The sequence below is a fragment of the Sarcophilus harrisii genome, chromosome 4 (genome assembly GCF_902635505.1).
Source record: "Sarcophilus harrisii chromosome 4, mSarHar1.11, whole genome shotgun sequence".
NCBI classification, from domain to species: Eukaryota; Metazoa; Chordata; class Mammalia; order Dasyuromorphia; family Dasyuridae; genus Sarcophilus; species Sarcophilus harrisii.
This window is the reverse complement of record NC_045429.1, coordinates 183,878,630-183,895,564: the sequence shown is the minus strand read 5'-3', so window position 1 is coordinate 183,895,564 and position 16,935 is coordinate 183,878,630. Positions and strand designations below refer to the sequence as shown.

Below are 16,935 nucleotides of genomic sequence, written 5' to 3'. Positions count from 1 at the left end.
TTCAGAAAAATAAGAACATAATTCTTCTTTCCCTTTTTCTGTTTTCATTTTCCTTGATTACTCTTCTTTTTCCATTTCTTCCTTCTACCAAAGCACTTTTTAAATATCTATTTGCATGCCATACAATTCTAGCTACTGGACAGAGAGATTTACATAGAGCATCTGCATTATTGAAACAAATAGAAAAGTAAATCCAGTACCTGCCATGTGTGAGCTTTTAAGACAACAGAAGTATTTCTTAGATCCTGCTGCCTGTGCCAGAATCTCTAATAATGTAATACAAAGAACTTTTTTAAAATGCATTAAGAACAAATATTTGATGGAAGGAATGTCGACAATAAATTACATAGTAACTAATAGGATGCATGCATTATTTTAATGCCTTTATAAAATTATCATTATTAATTTATCAAATGGGAATTTGTGTTTACTTAATTCATTACATATATTATGAATATACATTATTGCGGCATGATAGTGACTACAAAGAAAATTATCTAATTTCAAAACAATTTCTTGAACTCAGGAAAATCTGGGTTCTGATTCTGTTTCTAATACATTCTAACTATATAATTATGTGAAAGTCATTTAACTTCCCTGAACTTCAATTTCCTCAAATGCAAAAGGGAATTATCACACCTGCCTCAAGGTTGTAATGAAAGAACAAATGAGATAATGTATGCAAGGAGCTATATAAATAAATGTCAATGATTATTCATTATTATTCTGGATTCTGTCAATAATTTTTGTAAACAAATTGCCCATATACAGGAACTTTATAGACATATCCTAAGTGTGTCTTGATTCAAGATCTTTAAGTAACTTTTGCCTAGTTATTAGAGATGCTATTTTTTCCTTCATTCAATCTTAAGTCTAATCAACATGGATACTCCCTCCAAGGGTACAGATAAAACCATTCCTGCAGTCTTATACTTTATGTTTCTTTTATGTATATTTCTGCATGGCCTCAGCATGGGGTCCAACTTTTTTTTACACAAAAACACAAATTTAGCTTGAATTGGATAGCTTCTTTCCATCATGCAAATCACAGTCATAATTTCTAGGGGAAAATGATTCATAAAATGGAGTCTCGAGATTTCTATGGATCCCCAAGACCTATCTAGGAGATGCAAAAGTTTAAAACTTTTTATAACATTACTAAGATGTTATTTGTCTGTTAAAACATTCCTTCCTTTTTTAACTACATATCTGTATGAGGTCAGATTTCCTCTATTTGTTTCAACTAAAACAACAGTTCTCCAAGAAATTTAATGTAGAAGCAGATTTGGGAATCTAATTGTCTTCCTATTAATCAATTATTAAAAAGATTTGCAAAAGTATATAAAATGTCATTTCCCCTCTTTTGTGAAATCTTTCATAAAATGCTAATTATTTTCATATATTATTTCAATGACATTATTTTAAATGAATTAATAAATAAACATTTTTTTACTATACAAATTTTCATTTCTAAATGTCATAAATATCAATAATTGTAAACGGGTATGCTAAAGCCATCTTGGCCTGGCTAACAGAACCTGCAAAAGGCTACTATTAAATTTTCAGTAAGAGCATTTGTAATTCAAAAATCACCAAAGTTATAAACCAGGACTTAATTTCCTATTTTCTTTACTGCTTAAACTTAAGAAAGTTAGGAGGGAAATGTTAATAACACAAATTAATCTTAAAAGAGTACTAAGCATACATTTTTTCCAGAAAGCCCATTGTTAAATATTTGTCAGCCCACTATTTGTGTATGTGTGTATATGTGTGCATGCTTGCATCACATAAACAAAAGTTCTTAGGGGTCCTCAAAAATTTTTTAAGAATGTAAAGTGTCCTTGAGACCAAAAAGTAAAAGTTACTTGCCAGAATGGCATGTAATTTTCCCAGAAAAGCCACAGGAGGGAGCCTTGGTATGATTGAAATCTATCTGAGTTTTGAAAGATCAAATTTTTCTTTTGGTTTATGAAAAATAGAAAAAAAAAAAAAGAGAAGTGACACATATTTTTGACCCTCCTATTGAAGGGTTCATGTATTACATTCAGCATTTTGAGGAAACCCTAGGTCTCATTTCAATATCAAAAGCGAATTATTCAAGTTTAATGGTTCAGCATCTCTTTCAATATTATATTATTCTCATTAATAGAAGTTTTAAAATTGTTTAGACAATTTATTTTTGAGGTACAAGAGGCCTGACATGTTTTGGTTTTTGTCATTTTATTCCAGTTGGAAATCAAGAGGTAAACAAACCATGATAGATCTCATGGAAATCTTTTTTTCTCCTTGATTTGGGAGCTGTTCAGTTTTATCTTCTCATTCAAAATATATCCCATCTCATCCCACTCTGCCTCAGCATTATCCCTCTTACATTTCTATACTACTATAATCTCTGAGCTTCCCTTCCCTCACTTGATCTTTTTGCTTGTCTCTCATTATTCCTGCTTTTCTTCCTTTTGTATAGAACCTTGTGTGTTCTTACTCTACATTACATAGTTGCAAAGATGGTTATTGTTTCAAGGATGAAAACCCTAAAATAGAGATATCTGACTTATGGAAGATTACACAGAAAGTCAATGATAGGTAAGGCATCAAGAGAAGAATGCTTATCTACTGCTTCAATTCAGGGGCATTAGCTATTGTGCTATATGTAAACAAATGATGACAAAATAAGGTGCATTGCCTAACTTCACTCAATCCACAGCAAATATTTCTAAAAATGAAACCATCACAGCAAGACTTTGTGTCTCTGTGTGTGTCTGTCTGTCTGTCTATCTGTGTAACAATCTATTATATTGTATTTACTTTAATGATTGGTCTATTATCATTGTTTTTTATTCAAATATGGAGGTGGTAGAGTAAGTGAACTAAATGATTTTTATTTCTCTCCTGAAAAAAAAAACTGCTGAAATAGCTCTGTAACTCATGCACTAGTCCTATTACAAAAATTAACAACTTTTTAAAGAAACCAGAAAAAAGTTCACAGGATGTAAACCAGAAAAAAAGTAATAATCCTATAATTTACTATATATCAATTGAAATATAAAAGAGCAAGCAAAGATTTATAAAAGAGTTTATATTACCAGGTACTGTGCTAAGCACTAGAAATACAAAAAGAGGCAAAAATAGTCCCTGCCTTTGAGGAGCTCACACTCCTTGGGAAGAAAATAAGCAAATATGTACACACAAGCCTCATATAGGATAATCATAAAATTATTAATATAGGGAATGCATTAGAATTAAAAGTTATGATACAATGTAAGAAAAAAAGGACAGGATTTTGAGTTGCAGGATTTGTGTTCAAATCCTAGCTTTGCCAATTTACTACAATCCTTATCTGATCTAAGGCAAGTCATTTGTGTTTGGTCGACCTCATCTGTAAAAAAAAAAAAAAGAAAAAAAAAGAGTTGAACTAAATGGTCTTTGAAGTGCCTTCCAGTTCTAAATCTATTATCATATGATATTCTATTTATTATGATGTGTCATGGCATAGTGGTCAGAAGGCTCGACTTGGAGTTAGGAAGACAGACTCAAGTTATGCACTTGCTAAATATACTATATTTAAGGCATAAGAAAATTTATTTAATTTTCATAGGATTCAATTTCCTCATTGTAAAATGAAAGGAGCAAACTGACATACAAGACCCTAATATACAAGACAAGTGTTTAAAAACATGGATTTTGAGGACAAGGAAGAGTTGAAGTTATTGAAAGTGCTAAAGAATTTCCAAAGTATAATCTAGTCTTTTTTGTTGTTCATTCACTTCAATTGTGTCTGACTCTTCATCACCCCAATTGGAGTTTTCTTAGCAAGAAAAACCAGACTGATTTGTCATCTCATTCTCCAACCTATGTTGGAAATGAGGAAACTAAAACAAGCAAAATTAAGTGATTTGTCCAGGGTCACATATCTGAATTTAAACTGAGGTATTCCTGTATCCAGTCCCAGCACATTATCTACTGTACCATCTACCTTCCCCCAATCCAACATATTTTCCCCCTAAAATTCTGAGTCAAACTCAATGTCCATCTTCAGTTCCAAGAGTTACTGAATGAAAGACTAATTCAATATGGCTTGTAACTACATACTATAACCTGGGCAATGTTCATTCTTGCATTCACTTGGTTTTGTCCATGAATATTGATAGACCTCTTTCATTTAGGAACACTGAAGGGGTTATATAATCAGAATGATGTGTCCATCAATAGAAGCTTTTGAATCCCCAGTCCAACTGTGTTTGTTGTTTATTGGAGGTTGGGGGAATGTTTTTTGACTTTGTAAAGCAAATGAGGCCTTAAGGATTTTTTTTCAACAAAATATCCTCTGAGTTAAGACCATAGGCAACTCCTTGAGAAGGGAAAACAAAAGACATAATTTTGTTCAGTTATCCTCTCCCATACAAAGGATAAAACAAGGAAATATATTTTCTATGATGGTGCTGTTCTGCACAAAGTTCCAATATCAGAGGAATCTCCTAGAGATAATGAGGTTCTTAGATTTCTTGGTTACTGGACAAAAGTAGTTCTCATCAAATATAACAACAATTGAATTCATGTTTATAGATGGTACAGTCTGCTCTCTTTGGCAATTCATTGGTATCACTTAAGAAATAAAAGAGGATCACATAGAATATTAAATTATTTTGGGGGTTTGTTCTGTTTTAATTAATCACCTATTGATCTAACTACTGCAAATGAGACTTTCCATAACAAAAATCAAGCTTCCTTTAAAAATGCCTTAATATTCTGAGTTTTGTTTTTTGGTGACTTTCCATAACTCTATGGGTTTCTCTATAAATTTGTCTAGAATGCAGCTATTATTTCAATTCTATAAATGAGGTAAGTGACTTGTCCATTTCCACACAACTACTAAGTGCTGATATGAGATTCAAACTCAGTTCTTCTTGACTTCAAGCCTGGATTTCTATCCAGTATGCTGGCCCTAAACTTCATTATTTTTCTTTGTACATTTGTGCATACATATTCATGTATTTATGCACATATATGTAAATACACATAGACATATATATGTTATAAAATAAAATGGTAATCTAATGTTATGAAGTACTTACTTAAAACACTTGAAATATAATGCATCTTTATCAGTTTCATTATGAAAAATTAGGCCCACTAGAGTATTTTTTAAAATGTTCCTCGTTATTATAAGCAATGACATTCTCAATTAAGCTGAACACAACTAAATTATGACTTTAATTAAAAGGCATTTTCTGAGATGGTACCAACATGTTTAAAATTTAATACATTTTTTACTAGATGCTAGGATTGTTAACAGGAAAATCTCTTTCTGCAGCATGTGCACTTTTTGAAAATAGCAAACATCTTTAACTCATTTCAAAAAATATCCCAGATTCCACAACTTCTTGCTGTAGCAATAACTCAAATAGTAACCCCCCCCCCCATCAGACATTAACTTGCATCTATTTGTGAATAAGGAATTTTGTTTACATTCCTAGTTAATAGGAATAGGAATAAATTCAGGATGCATACGTAAATAAAAAGAAACTGGAGAATTCAGGAGCCTAGAAATTAAATATAAAACCTTTTGTATGTGCACAGATTCCCATATAGATGAAATCAACATTTCTTGAAATGTTGCTAAAGAAAGACAGAGGCTCGGTGACCTCTGTGAAGTGACTTGTTGGTACTGCTCCAGTCCCTGGTGAATGGATAGAATGTACTACTACTCTTGATAACCTTTTCCAGTTGTCTTTTGAACAAGAAGTTGATTACCTAGAAATAACTGTCAGGCAGAAAGATGGGCTATCCAAAAATAAGCCTGAATCTGAGCAGACAGAAGAATTTTTTGTGGTCTTCCACAGACTCAGACACAAAGAAATTTTTAAAAATCATGAGTTCACACTCCTTTTCACTTCTTGATGATTGAATTCTATTTGAATGACCAGTGCTGAATCTGCCAGCATTTGGGCATTCACTACCTGTAGAACCTAACAAAGTATTTATAGAGCCACCTGATCTCTCTGGAACTAAAGGAAGGATTCTCACCCTTCTTATGTAAAGGTTTAAAAAAATAACAAGGTACATTCTCTACAGAAGTACAACTCCACAGCTTGTTTTCTATATGTCTTGTGCAAATTCCATATCCACCCTAAAAGACTAAATTCTTTTAGGGAAGGAATTGTGATTATTTTTTTCCTCTCTGTAACCCCAGAACCTAGCACAGAACATTTTATGGGTAACTGAATTTGGTATAATGGACACATGTATCACTATTATAAAGCACAAAGCATCATGTACTAGATACAATACCCAAGTTGTGATGAAGATGCAGACTGTTCCCCCTTTGGATGTCTTCTCCCCAACCCATCCATTCTACACACATATCCTATCAAGTCAATAAAAAAATACATTTACCTTGTACAGCATATTGTGCTAAACACTGAAGACGATGTGATTTTAAAAGACACAGTCTCCATCTTCATGAAGCTTACAATTTCTTAGGGCATATAAAATGTATAAAATAATTATCATACAAACTAGAGCATGATTGAGGTGGCTAGGTTGCACAATGGTTAGAGTACCAGGTTAGAATCAGGAAGACTAACATTCAAATTCAACTTCAGACACTTATTAGCTGTGTGACCCTGGGCAAGTCACTTAGCTGTTTGCCTCAATTTCCTCATCTGTAAAATAATCTGGAGAAGGAACTTCAGAGGGTTATAAAGAATCAGATAAGACAGAAAACAATTGACCAACAAAAGTATGGTAAGTACACAGGAGATGAACAAAGTTATATGTCTTATAATTTAAAAATTATTAATAGGTCTGTTGTGTACAAGGAAAAGAGAGCTCTGAAACGTGTCCACTTCCAGGAATCAATCACTTTATTAAAAACACATCTCCCTTGATCAGTCATCAAAGCCTGGGGCAATTATTAAGCATCTGGCACCATGACAAGTACCAGGAATGAAACATAAAGAGTACAAGACACTCTGATGGGTGTGAGACAGAATCTCACAGTTAGTTTGATTTGCATTTCTCTTATTATAAGTAATCTGAAGCATTTTTGTTACAAAGAAAGGCTAGTCAGGGAGAAGATGGTAATGTATATTAAGAAATGCAAAAAAAATTAATAAAATATTTTTAAATGGACAGAAGAAAAAACAAAACAGTGGGATATGGTAATTTTGTCACTGTCTTTTTAAATGTAATTTAATATATTTTATGTAAATATGTATATTAATTCAAATTTAATATTTGTAGAAATTAATAAATTTATATTATATATAACGTATCATTTATTATATCGCTATATACACTTGAAAAATTAAAATTCATTTATTGGGGAATTATTTGTGTTTGCTGATAATTGCTAAGTGCATGATAAATAAGAAAATTCTAAAATAAAAATGTGACATTTTCAATTCTAAGGAAGTTAATCTACTATAGAGAAAAACATACATATATGAGACTATAAACAAGACAATATAAAATACAGAGCTATATTATGGGAACAGAGAATTACTAGTAATAACAGCACATATTTATGTAGTGCTTTAAGGTTTACAAAATGCCTTACATAGATTATTTCATCTTATTAGAGAATAAAAGTATCTAGAGCAAGAGACCAAATTAGAAAAAAATCTCTTACTCTTATTTTTATTTCTGTCATTTTTTTTTACTAATTAACCATTTAAAATTTTTTATCTAATAACTAGGGACATCTAGTGAAGAGAATGGTACTTTGAAATCAAAGTACATGGCTAAGTCATACTTTCAGATTCCTCATGCAAGGAATTGCAATGCTTAGAATTGCAATTCTAAAAATTAAATGAAAGTTGCAGAACTGCAGCAATAAAATGAATTGTCAAACCAAGAATTACCCAATCAACAAAATAAGCAGTCCAGACCCCAAAATATGGCAAGAAACACACAGTTGGTTTGTTGAATAATATTCTGGCCATTTGGCAACTATACTTGAATTCTAATGCTACCTCTGTTAGATTCCCTATGATTTTGTGGCTTATTATGTTTTTACTTATAGAACTATTACACTGTCTGAAGAGATATAATTTGGACTTTGGTATCTTTTCAGGAAAGCTCCTATAGGGATAAACTCTAGCCCTCAGTGCTCATCTTAGTCAGGGCACATTTCACACAATAATAAACACCCATTGAAAGCCAAACACAAAATTATTATTAGCTATAATGATAACAATTTTCTTTTAATGCCGTGATTGAGACAATTCAATATCTCAAATAACTGACACATGGTAAGAATTTTATGCTTTACTTTAGAAACACAATTTACTGCTAGTGACAAATAACAGTAGGAACACTGGCACTATCTGTCACATTCCTAATGAAGATCGATTCTCTGGCTATCATAAGTAATATGTATTAGCCAAAAAGATCCATGGTAATTTACAGCTAATTGGTGTCTTGCAGTTATGAAAACTGTCACCATCCAATCTCTTTCTGTGGATCTACTAAAAAATGCACAATTGTCAACAGCCATGCAAAATCACAATCACCCAATTAGCACTGACCCCAACCTCAGACTCCCACCTCTCCATGTCAAATCAGGCATCAATAAATCATGCTCCCTCATAAAGCTTTTCCATGACAGCCAACCTACCATAGACTCTCAAAGAAAGAAGACAATACTTCTAAGGAAAAGTAATGGGGAAGAGTCAGAGAGCTAGAGAAAGAGTGTTATTAGGTTCTTTTATCAATACAGCAGTCAGCAAAATTGAAAATCATCAATTCTGACTGATTAAGGAGATATCCGTAACACCAAAGAATGAATCCATAAGAGGTAATCTGAAGAATTTTAATGATAATGAGCAGTCATGATAGATTCATAATACACACTTACATATATGCATAATAGATAAATTTTTATACAAAGTCTCTTTTGCTCTCTCGTTGACACATCCTTATGTCCAAAAAGGAAATATGTCATTCTAGAATACTGAATGATATATACTCTGGCTCCTGGTGAATACAAAGCATTCAGATCATTTGTTTAAAAGACTCTAAATGATCTGCATTAATTGAAAAGGCTCTCAAAATGTTATGCCAGTCTCTAAGCAAAGTCTGTATAAGCTTTCTAAATCCATAAGTGTACTCTACAGTATTATCACAGACTAATGGTACTCCACTCTCAGTATTCTAATAATTGAGTCCTTTGCCCTAAGTTTTATAGTGCTGTTGGTTTTTAATTTTGTTTTGTTTTGTTTTGTTTTATTCTACAATCTTTTTAGAGTGTATTTAAACTACCCAGTGAAGCCCTGGCACAGATAACAATGATCATTTCATGACTGCTACTTTCACTTGGCATCTATACAGGAAATATAATCCATTCCTTCTTTCAACCTAATTCAGAACTTTTAATCTGACTTTTGGCTATAATTTATTCTTTATGTGCTGGCACAAGACAGAAATACAAACATAGATGCACTTAAATAAGCATTTCTGTGTGAGTAATATGTTGGTATCATTGAGGCATAGAGATTGGCTAGTAATTTTTTATCCTCTAAACAGAGCATCTGCCTTATGTTAATGTTAGTGTAAACAAAATGAGAAGAGCAAATACTATCACATAAATCAGTTTGTTTCATATACATCCCCTGGAACAGTGTTTTCTGAATTAGTATGTGATTTAGTGGAAAGAGCAGTGAACTAACAATCTAGACACTTCGTTCTAGACCTGACTTTGCCATAAATTAGTTCTATTCCTTTGGAGTAAATCACTGTACTTTGGGGGCACATGAATATCCTCATCTGCAAAGCAAGGGAGATGAATTTAGATAGTATCACATTTTCCTTCAATCTTTAATATATTTTTGCTATGAAGTTGAGATGGAAGTGAACCACAGAACCCCATAACTCTTGTTCCTTCACAGAGAAAGAACTGGTGAAGTAAAAGCTTAAGTTCCTCTAAAAGAGCCTTTATAGTAGCAATGCCCTTTTTGAGGATGTTTGGGAGATTTTTAATTTAATTTTTGTAATCAATAAAAAATGGCCTTAATAATCCTTCTGCCTCCAATTAAGAAAGAATAAAAAAACAAAACCCCTATCATAAACATGTACAGTCAAACAAAACAAATTCCATCATTGACCATGCCCCTCAAAAAATGTCTCAATCTTCACTCTGAGTCCATTACCTTGTTATCAGGAAGTGGATAGTATGTTTCATCACACAAGTCCTCTGGAATCCATATTGGTCTTTGATAAGAGTTTCCAAGTTTTTCAAAACTGTTTTGTCTTTACAATATTGTCCCTTTTCCTATTCTCCTGATTCTTCATGAGTTCATAAAAGCTTTCCCGGATTTCTATTTATCATTTCTTATGACACAAGAGTATTCCATTATATTCATATATCATAATTTATTTAGATAATCCTAACTGGACAATTCCCTCAGTTTTCATTTCTTTGTCCTTGAAAAATGCTACACATATGCATAATATAAATCCACATCCTTTAAGTTTGTTTTGCTTCAGAGTAATCCTTCCCTTAATTTACCTTCCTTCTCATTTGTACATGTCTCTCCTTTTTCTTCTCCCTTATTTCCCTGTTAAGGGATATGTATGTTTATATATACCCCTCCTGAATCACTGCATTGTAATGGAGGAGGTCTTATTAACCTAATGAAACTATAAGCTATGACATGTAGAGTTAGCAAGACAAATAGGTCTTAGTGGAGAGTTCTGACAAAAAAAGTGATCTTAGAGAAGGAAATGGCAAAGTTCTTTGACAAGATAGACACAGGTAATATGGAGAACAACAGGGCTAGTGTGCCATGGTCCATGGAGTTAAAAAGAGTTAGTTACAACTGATAGACTGAACAGCAACAATGTTTATATGTCTAAGAGTATATACATGTGGCAGGGAGAAGGGATGTGGGTGTGAATGGGTAGGTAGGTGTGACTACAAAACTGGCTCCCTCCTTGTGGGATTTGGAACCTCTTGCCTTGCTGCACTTCTCCCTGCGCTAGACTATTCCATATTATTCCTGGTTCTACCATCATACCCAGTGTACAAAGAATTCTCTGGCTATCAACTTATGCCTTCTTGGGAGAAAAAAAATTACTATGATTTTTTTATAGACTATTTCTGGAAATTTCCCTTTTAGTTCTCAAATTTTATGAATCCATCAACTTCAAATAGTTACTAGAGTAGAGCCACAAGGGTAAAGTAACAAGAAGTACAGTTGATCTTCACATACACACACACAAACACAGATCACAGATACACACAACTACCATCAGATCTCCAAAAATGCATCACTGAGTCAATATCAGGAAATCCAAGGAAAAAATTATGGTGAGTCATTTTTCTAACTCAGAAAGGCATAAGTAGATAAACATAGAATTCTGTGAACATTGAAGATGGTAACCAGGAACAGGGAATATTCCCTTCAAAGAGAAGCTGTACTGTAAGACATAATTGGAGACAATGGGTCCAGATAACAAGTAAGTGTGTTTTTGAAATATCTAACTAATGACTCAAAGCAGAAATAATTTTCCAAAACTTAAGGCAATATTTGTATTGGCACTGAGCAATCAAATAGACCATAATTTTTTGTTCTCTTCCTCTTGCTGAACCATCTAGAAAAAATTATAGACATAAAGATAGAGACCTAGCAATTCTAGAAGGCGATTTTATTTGTGTCAACTAATATTCACTGAATACTTCTGTGTGTAACCCAATAACCTAAGGTTTAGGGTTACCAAATTATATTTTGTAGGATTTCTGTCTCCTCATATAATCTGGTATGCATAATACAAGGATACATGTGCTATCTAGGATTGAATCTGCTCAGTATAAGGTATGCTCTTTGAATGCAAAGATTATTTTTTCTTTAATCTTTTTGTCCCCAAAACATAAAAACAGTTATCTTCAGAGACTAGGTGCTTAATGGATTCCTTGTTAGATTAGATTAGGATAGACCAATCTCTCTCTCTCTCTTTCTCTTTCTTTCTCTCTCTCTCTTTCTCTCTCTCTCTCTCTCTCTCTCTCTCTCTCCATGTTTTATAATAATGTGATTAGAGAATCCATTTAAAAATTTAAATGCTAGCAAGTTTTCCTCTAAAAGGCTAAATATGGAATTATTACATATTAAATATACTTATTATATATAATAACTTTTCCACTTGAAAATAATCTTAATTTTTTCCATATCCTGAAAATTTTCCAAACTTTATTTAACCCAGAACTATTCTTAACTCCAAATTCATCCCAAGATTAAAGTATCATTTACAAGTCTTGACAAGATATTTTAAGCACAACAGTATTCCATGGCCAAATTACTTCAGAAAAAAGCTGACTGACAGAGTAATTTCTCTAAAATTTGAAAAAAAAAAAAAAAAGATCACAGAGAGAAGGGAAGATATTGTAAAAGAGATGAATGAGATTTGACCTAATCCTTAGAATCACAAAATCATAAATTCAAGTCTAGTATTAACCTCAGAGGTCCTCTCATTTAATCTCTTCATTTTAATTTTTCTTTCTGTCTCATGTAGTCATTTTATGTATTCTATCTTTCAGGGAATATATTATAAGTAATTTATTTTTTACAAATAAAAACCTGAAACCTACAAACAGGAAATAATTTGTCTGAGGTCACATGAGAAATCAGTAGCACAGGTAAGATTCAAATAGAGATCCCTTGGCTTCAAATTCAGTAGATTTTCCATCATGGAACAGTTTATTTCAAGAAAGGATATTCCACACTAATGCAAAACATTTCTAAAAAGCATATAATTTTGTACATAAAAATCATATAAACACAATAAAAAGGAGAATGGGATTTCCTTCTATTTTTTGAGTACTGTGACTATATATGCTATATATGTAACTAAGTTAACAAAAAGTTGTAAATATGAGAAGCTATGTAATAATTAATTTCCCATAAGTAATGAGATTACTTAAAAATATTCAACAACAGCATTCAAATTCATGTTCTATTTACTGTTCAATAGCAAATAAGCAGACAAAATTAATCTAAATTGTATGTAGTATCTGACTCTTTTACATTCTCTTCCTTCTCAAAGGTAGAGATGGATAGATGTAAACTGAATAAATTTATTTTTCATATTTGTATTTTGACTGCATAGAATTTATATAGAGTAATGTTTTGAAATTATTTGTTCTTAGCTATAGATTGAAAGTCTCTACTAATTATGCCATTACCCCTAAGAATTATTATAATATATTTAAGATCATTGCTTTTACATGAGTAATGAAAAGATCAGAGTTCATATGTACACTTCCATAGTAAATTTAGGGCAAATGAAGCTCCTAAGCCCATATAAAGGGTCTAAAAGTTTTATTGCATTTTTAAGCTTTAACAGCTAATGACTTTTGGAATGTTGTTCAGTCATTTTACAATGTTGTTCGGTATGACTCTTCATGACCCCATTTGGGGTTTCTTGAAAATAATACCAAACAGATTTGCCATTTCCTTCTTCAGCTCATTTTACAGATGGGAAAACTGAGGCAGTGTCAAGTGACTTGTTCAGGATCACAAAACTAGTCTAGTAAGTGTCTGAAACTAGATTTGAACTCAGGAAAAAGAGTTTTCCTGACTCCAGGTCTAGGGTTCCAGACTCCATACCACCTAGCCCCCCTGAAGACTTTTTGGAATGACCTGTAGTTTTTTGGTTTTTTGCTTTTTTTTGTTTTTGTTTGTTTGTTTGTTTGTTTGTTTGTTTTTTTGCTGAAGCAATTGGAGTTAAGTCACTTGCCCAGGGTAACACAGCTAGGATATGTTAAGTGTCTGAGGTCACATCAGGGCTGGTGCTCTATCCACTGTACCACCTAGCTGCCCCAAAGACCTGTAGTTAATGAATAACTCCCTCCTTCTTTATTCCCTGTTGAAAACTCCATACCTGAAAGAGAGAAGTCTCCTTTCTGAGTTTCACTTTCTCTAATTAGGAAGGCACCATTCTGGTTTCCTGGGTACAGGAGTTGTTTTTCTGCATCCACTCGCTTGATTGAACCAAAGAACCACCTATAACAAAAAAAAATACATATTTTAATTATCCAGTAATACTCTGCCTTTCAAGAAAGAACAAAATATTTAGTAAGAATGAGTCTTGAAGTTTAATTGTGCTTTGTGTTTTCTGTGATTTTATAAAGTATGCCTAAAATGCATTTTGGTAACTTAGCACATAGTTAGCACATAGGCACATAGATGTCAAAATAAATTTGGGAAATTGAAAACAAGAGATGGAGTTGCTGTTGAGATCCTGGGTTGAATGGCAAAGTAAGGGAAGCTTTCTGTCAGTGCTCCCTCTTCTCCCTTTCTGGATCCACCCCAAATTAAAACACTGCCTTATTTCTTTCTCTCCCCTAGTGTTTTGATGTGGCTCTTTCATTCCCTAAATGTAGCCCCTCATCAAAGTGTTCAAAAATTCACAGGATCTTAGAACTAGAGTTGGAAGAGAACTAATCCCTTTATTTTTAAGATGAAGAAACTGGAACCCAGAAGGTTTAAGTTACTTGGCTAAGGACACAGAAATAGTAATAGAGATGTAATTTGTATTCAAGTATCATAATTACTGAGTCAAAACTCTTTCCATTTAATCACACTATTTTCCCAATTGTTCCTTAATCCTATGATCTCCTTACAATTAAAGTTCCCATTCTTGTTGAAGTAATCTTTTAGGAAAATAAAACAAAATCATTTACATTAAAGTATGAATAGAGAAACCCCAGGTGAGTTTTATTTTTAAAAAATTTATTTTTACATTTTCTAAAGTTTCCCTTCCAAGGAATATCTAACTGATTAACACAGCAGAAAAAAAATGATTTAATAAGTGAGCCTTTCTGGTACCATTTGCATACACTAAGCCAATGGTGTCAACCTTAAATTACAATGAGAACAAGTAAATATAAGTATCCTTAAAGTCACAAGTTGACTTAGAAAGAAAGCCACATATTGATAACAATTATGTTGTATTGTATGTTTGCTTATTTTGTTAAATATTTCCCAATTACATTATAATCTAGTTCAGATTGTACTCATAAGTACTGTGGCCCACATTTTGATAGCTCTCCTCTTATTACTATTATAATTGTATTACTATTACTATTGTAATTGTATTACTATTACTATTATAATAAATATTGTGCCAAGAAACATGCCAAGCATTAAAAGTTGCATACCTATCAATGTATGCAGCCGTATATCTACCTATCATATTTTTTTATGGAAAGGCTGAAAGTGATTGTGAAGAAAAGAAGCATACATATCAATCATTTCAGACTTGTATTTTCCTTACCTTCGTCTCATTATAAAATATCTCTTGTGCATGCTTTCATCATTTTAATTATGAAGCAATAATAAAATAGATCAACAACATTCAATATTCTATTGATATATTTTGTGTAATAGATTAAAAGTTTAGCTGGATACTGTGTTTTACTTTATATTGCATAGTATAGAATTATGTGCTTAATAGCACATTTTTCTTGACTTTCTTAGTTCCTGGTATAATTTCTAATAATGATGTCAAATTTTTCAAAGAAACTAGTTTTATAATTTTGTCTAGTCAACCATGTTAAATTTAAGAGACCTTAGAAATCAATTTTTTTTCCTCAATGAGGGAACTGAGACCTAGAGCTTGAGATAAATGAATGAAAAAGCATTACTAAGCTCTGACTATTTGCAAAGTATTATGAAAAGCATAGCAGACAATAAATAGTTAAATAAGATAGTTCCTGGTTTCAAGAAGCTCATATTCTAATAAAGAAAATGACAAATATAGGTTTTAACCGCAAGCTACAAAGCAACGTCATTGCTACAAATAAAATAATTTACATTTATGACGTTGAACCATTTGATAATGCTAAGGACTTTGACCCAAAGAAGTTCCAGGTATCTAATAATTATGGTTAACACATGCTGACATAATGGCCAAGCTACATTTCCACAAGGGTTATTTCCCAGGATAATGGTTTTCAGGACTGGGCTGGAAATAGGACTAATGGTCTGTAGTCTACCTGTCATCTACAGCTATTAATTAAAATTTGACGTGGGAAAAGGTTGATTAAGGAATGTGGATCCTTTTTTCCCAGGTCTCCTCAGTGATGACTATGAAGCCTAGGCTAGAAGTAGAGCAGTGACATTGAGTACTCTACTATTATCAGATATCTTAGGGGCAGGGAACTATTATAAATTTATAGATTGGGATTATAGATTTGGAAATAGGAAGAGAAGCTAGAGGGCATTTAGTTCAACCTCTTAGCTTTATTGATAAGGGTATCTTAGTTTAGAGAACATAGTGACTTGCTAACTTCACATAAGTAGAAAGTAGCAGGATTTGAAGCCAGATTCTTTGATTCCAAAACCAGAATATTTTTCACTGTATAAAGAATTGATAATCCAAGTAAAACAAAGTATGTTTGCTGATGTAATGAAAGACTTTTAAATATGAGGCCCAAGTGCATTATGTTTTAGTCTTTGAAAGAGATGTGATCATTGAACTGCTGGCAGCGATTTCTGAACAGCCAGATGATGGATATAATGAGTACAATGCAAGACCTGGAGTTGGGAAGACTCCTTTTCCTGAGTTCAGTTCAGGATTAAAATAATTACCATCTGTGTGACTCTGGGCAAATCACTTATCCCTATTTGCCTCAGTTTTCTCATGCAAAATGAGCTGGAGAAGGAAATGGCAAACCACTGCATTATCTTTTGCCAAAACTCCAAAGGCATCATGAAGATTAGGGCATAACTGATTAAATAGCAACAATGTTTGAGTGGAGAGTGTAAGAGACTAAGAGACAGAAATGAAGAAGGGCAAATGCTCCAGTTTTTAAAACAAGAAAGGAAATGGAATCCTCAAACTAAAGGCAATGAGCATTTTTTTTTAAATTCTTGACAAAATTCAAGGGTATATTATCAAAGGAATGGTTAATGAATATCTGAAAAGGGAAGCATTGTT

The 16,935-nt window shown here is 32.5% G+C and overlaps 1 protein-coding gene across 2 annotated transcripts in view; it reads right to left on the bottom strand.

Annotated features, from left to right (window-relative positions):
• FRK (fyn related Src family tyrosine kinase) overlaps window positions 1-16,935 on the bottom strand; it is a 115,692-nt gene that overhangs the window by 34,149 nt on the left and 64,608 nt on the right. For both annotated transcript variants that reach the window (XR_004233629.1, XM_003769373.4), the window contains exon 2: window positions 13,876-13,997. Coding sequence is in view for 1 of the 2 variants with exons in the window: in XM_003769373.4 (XP_003769421.1) it covers window positions 13,876-13,997 (122 nt within the window). In the remaining variant the exon portion in view is untranslated. The remainder of the gene's footprint in view (window positions 1-13,875; window positions 13,998-16,935) is intronic.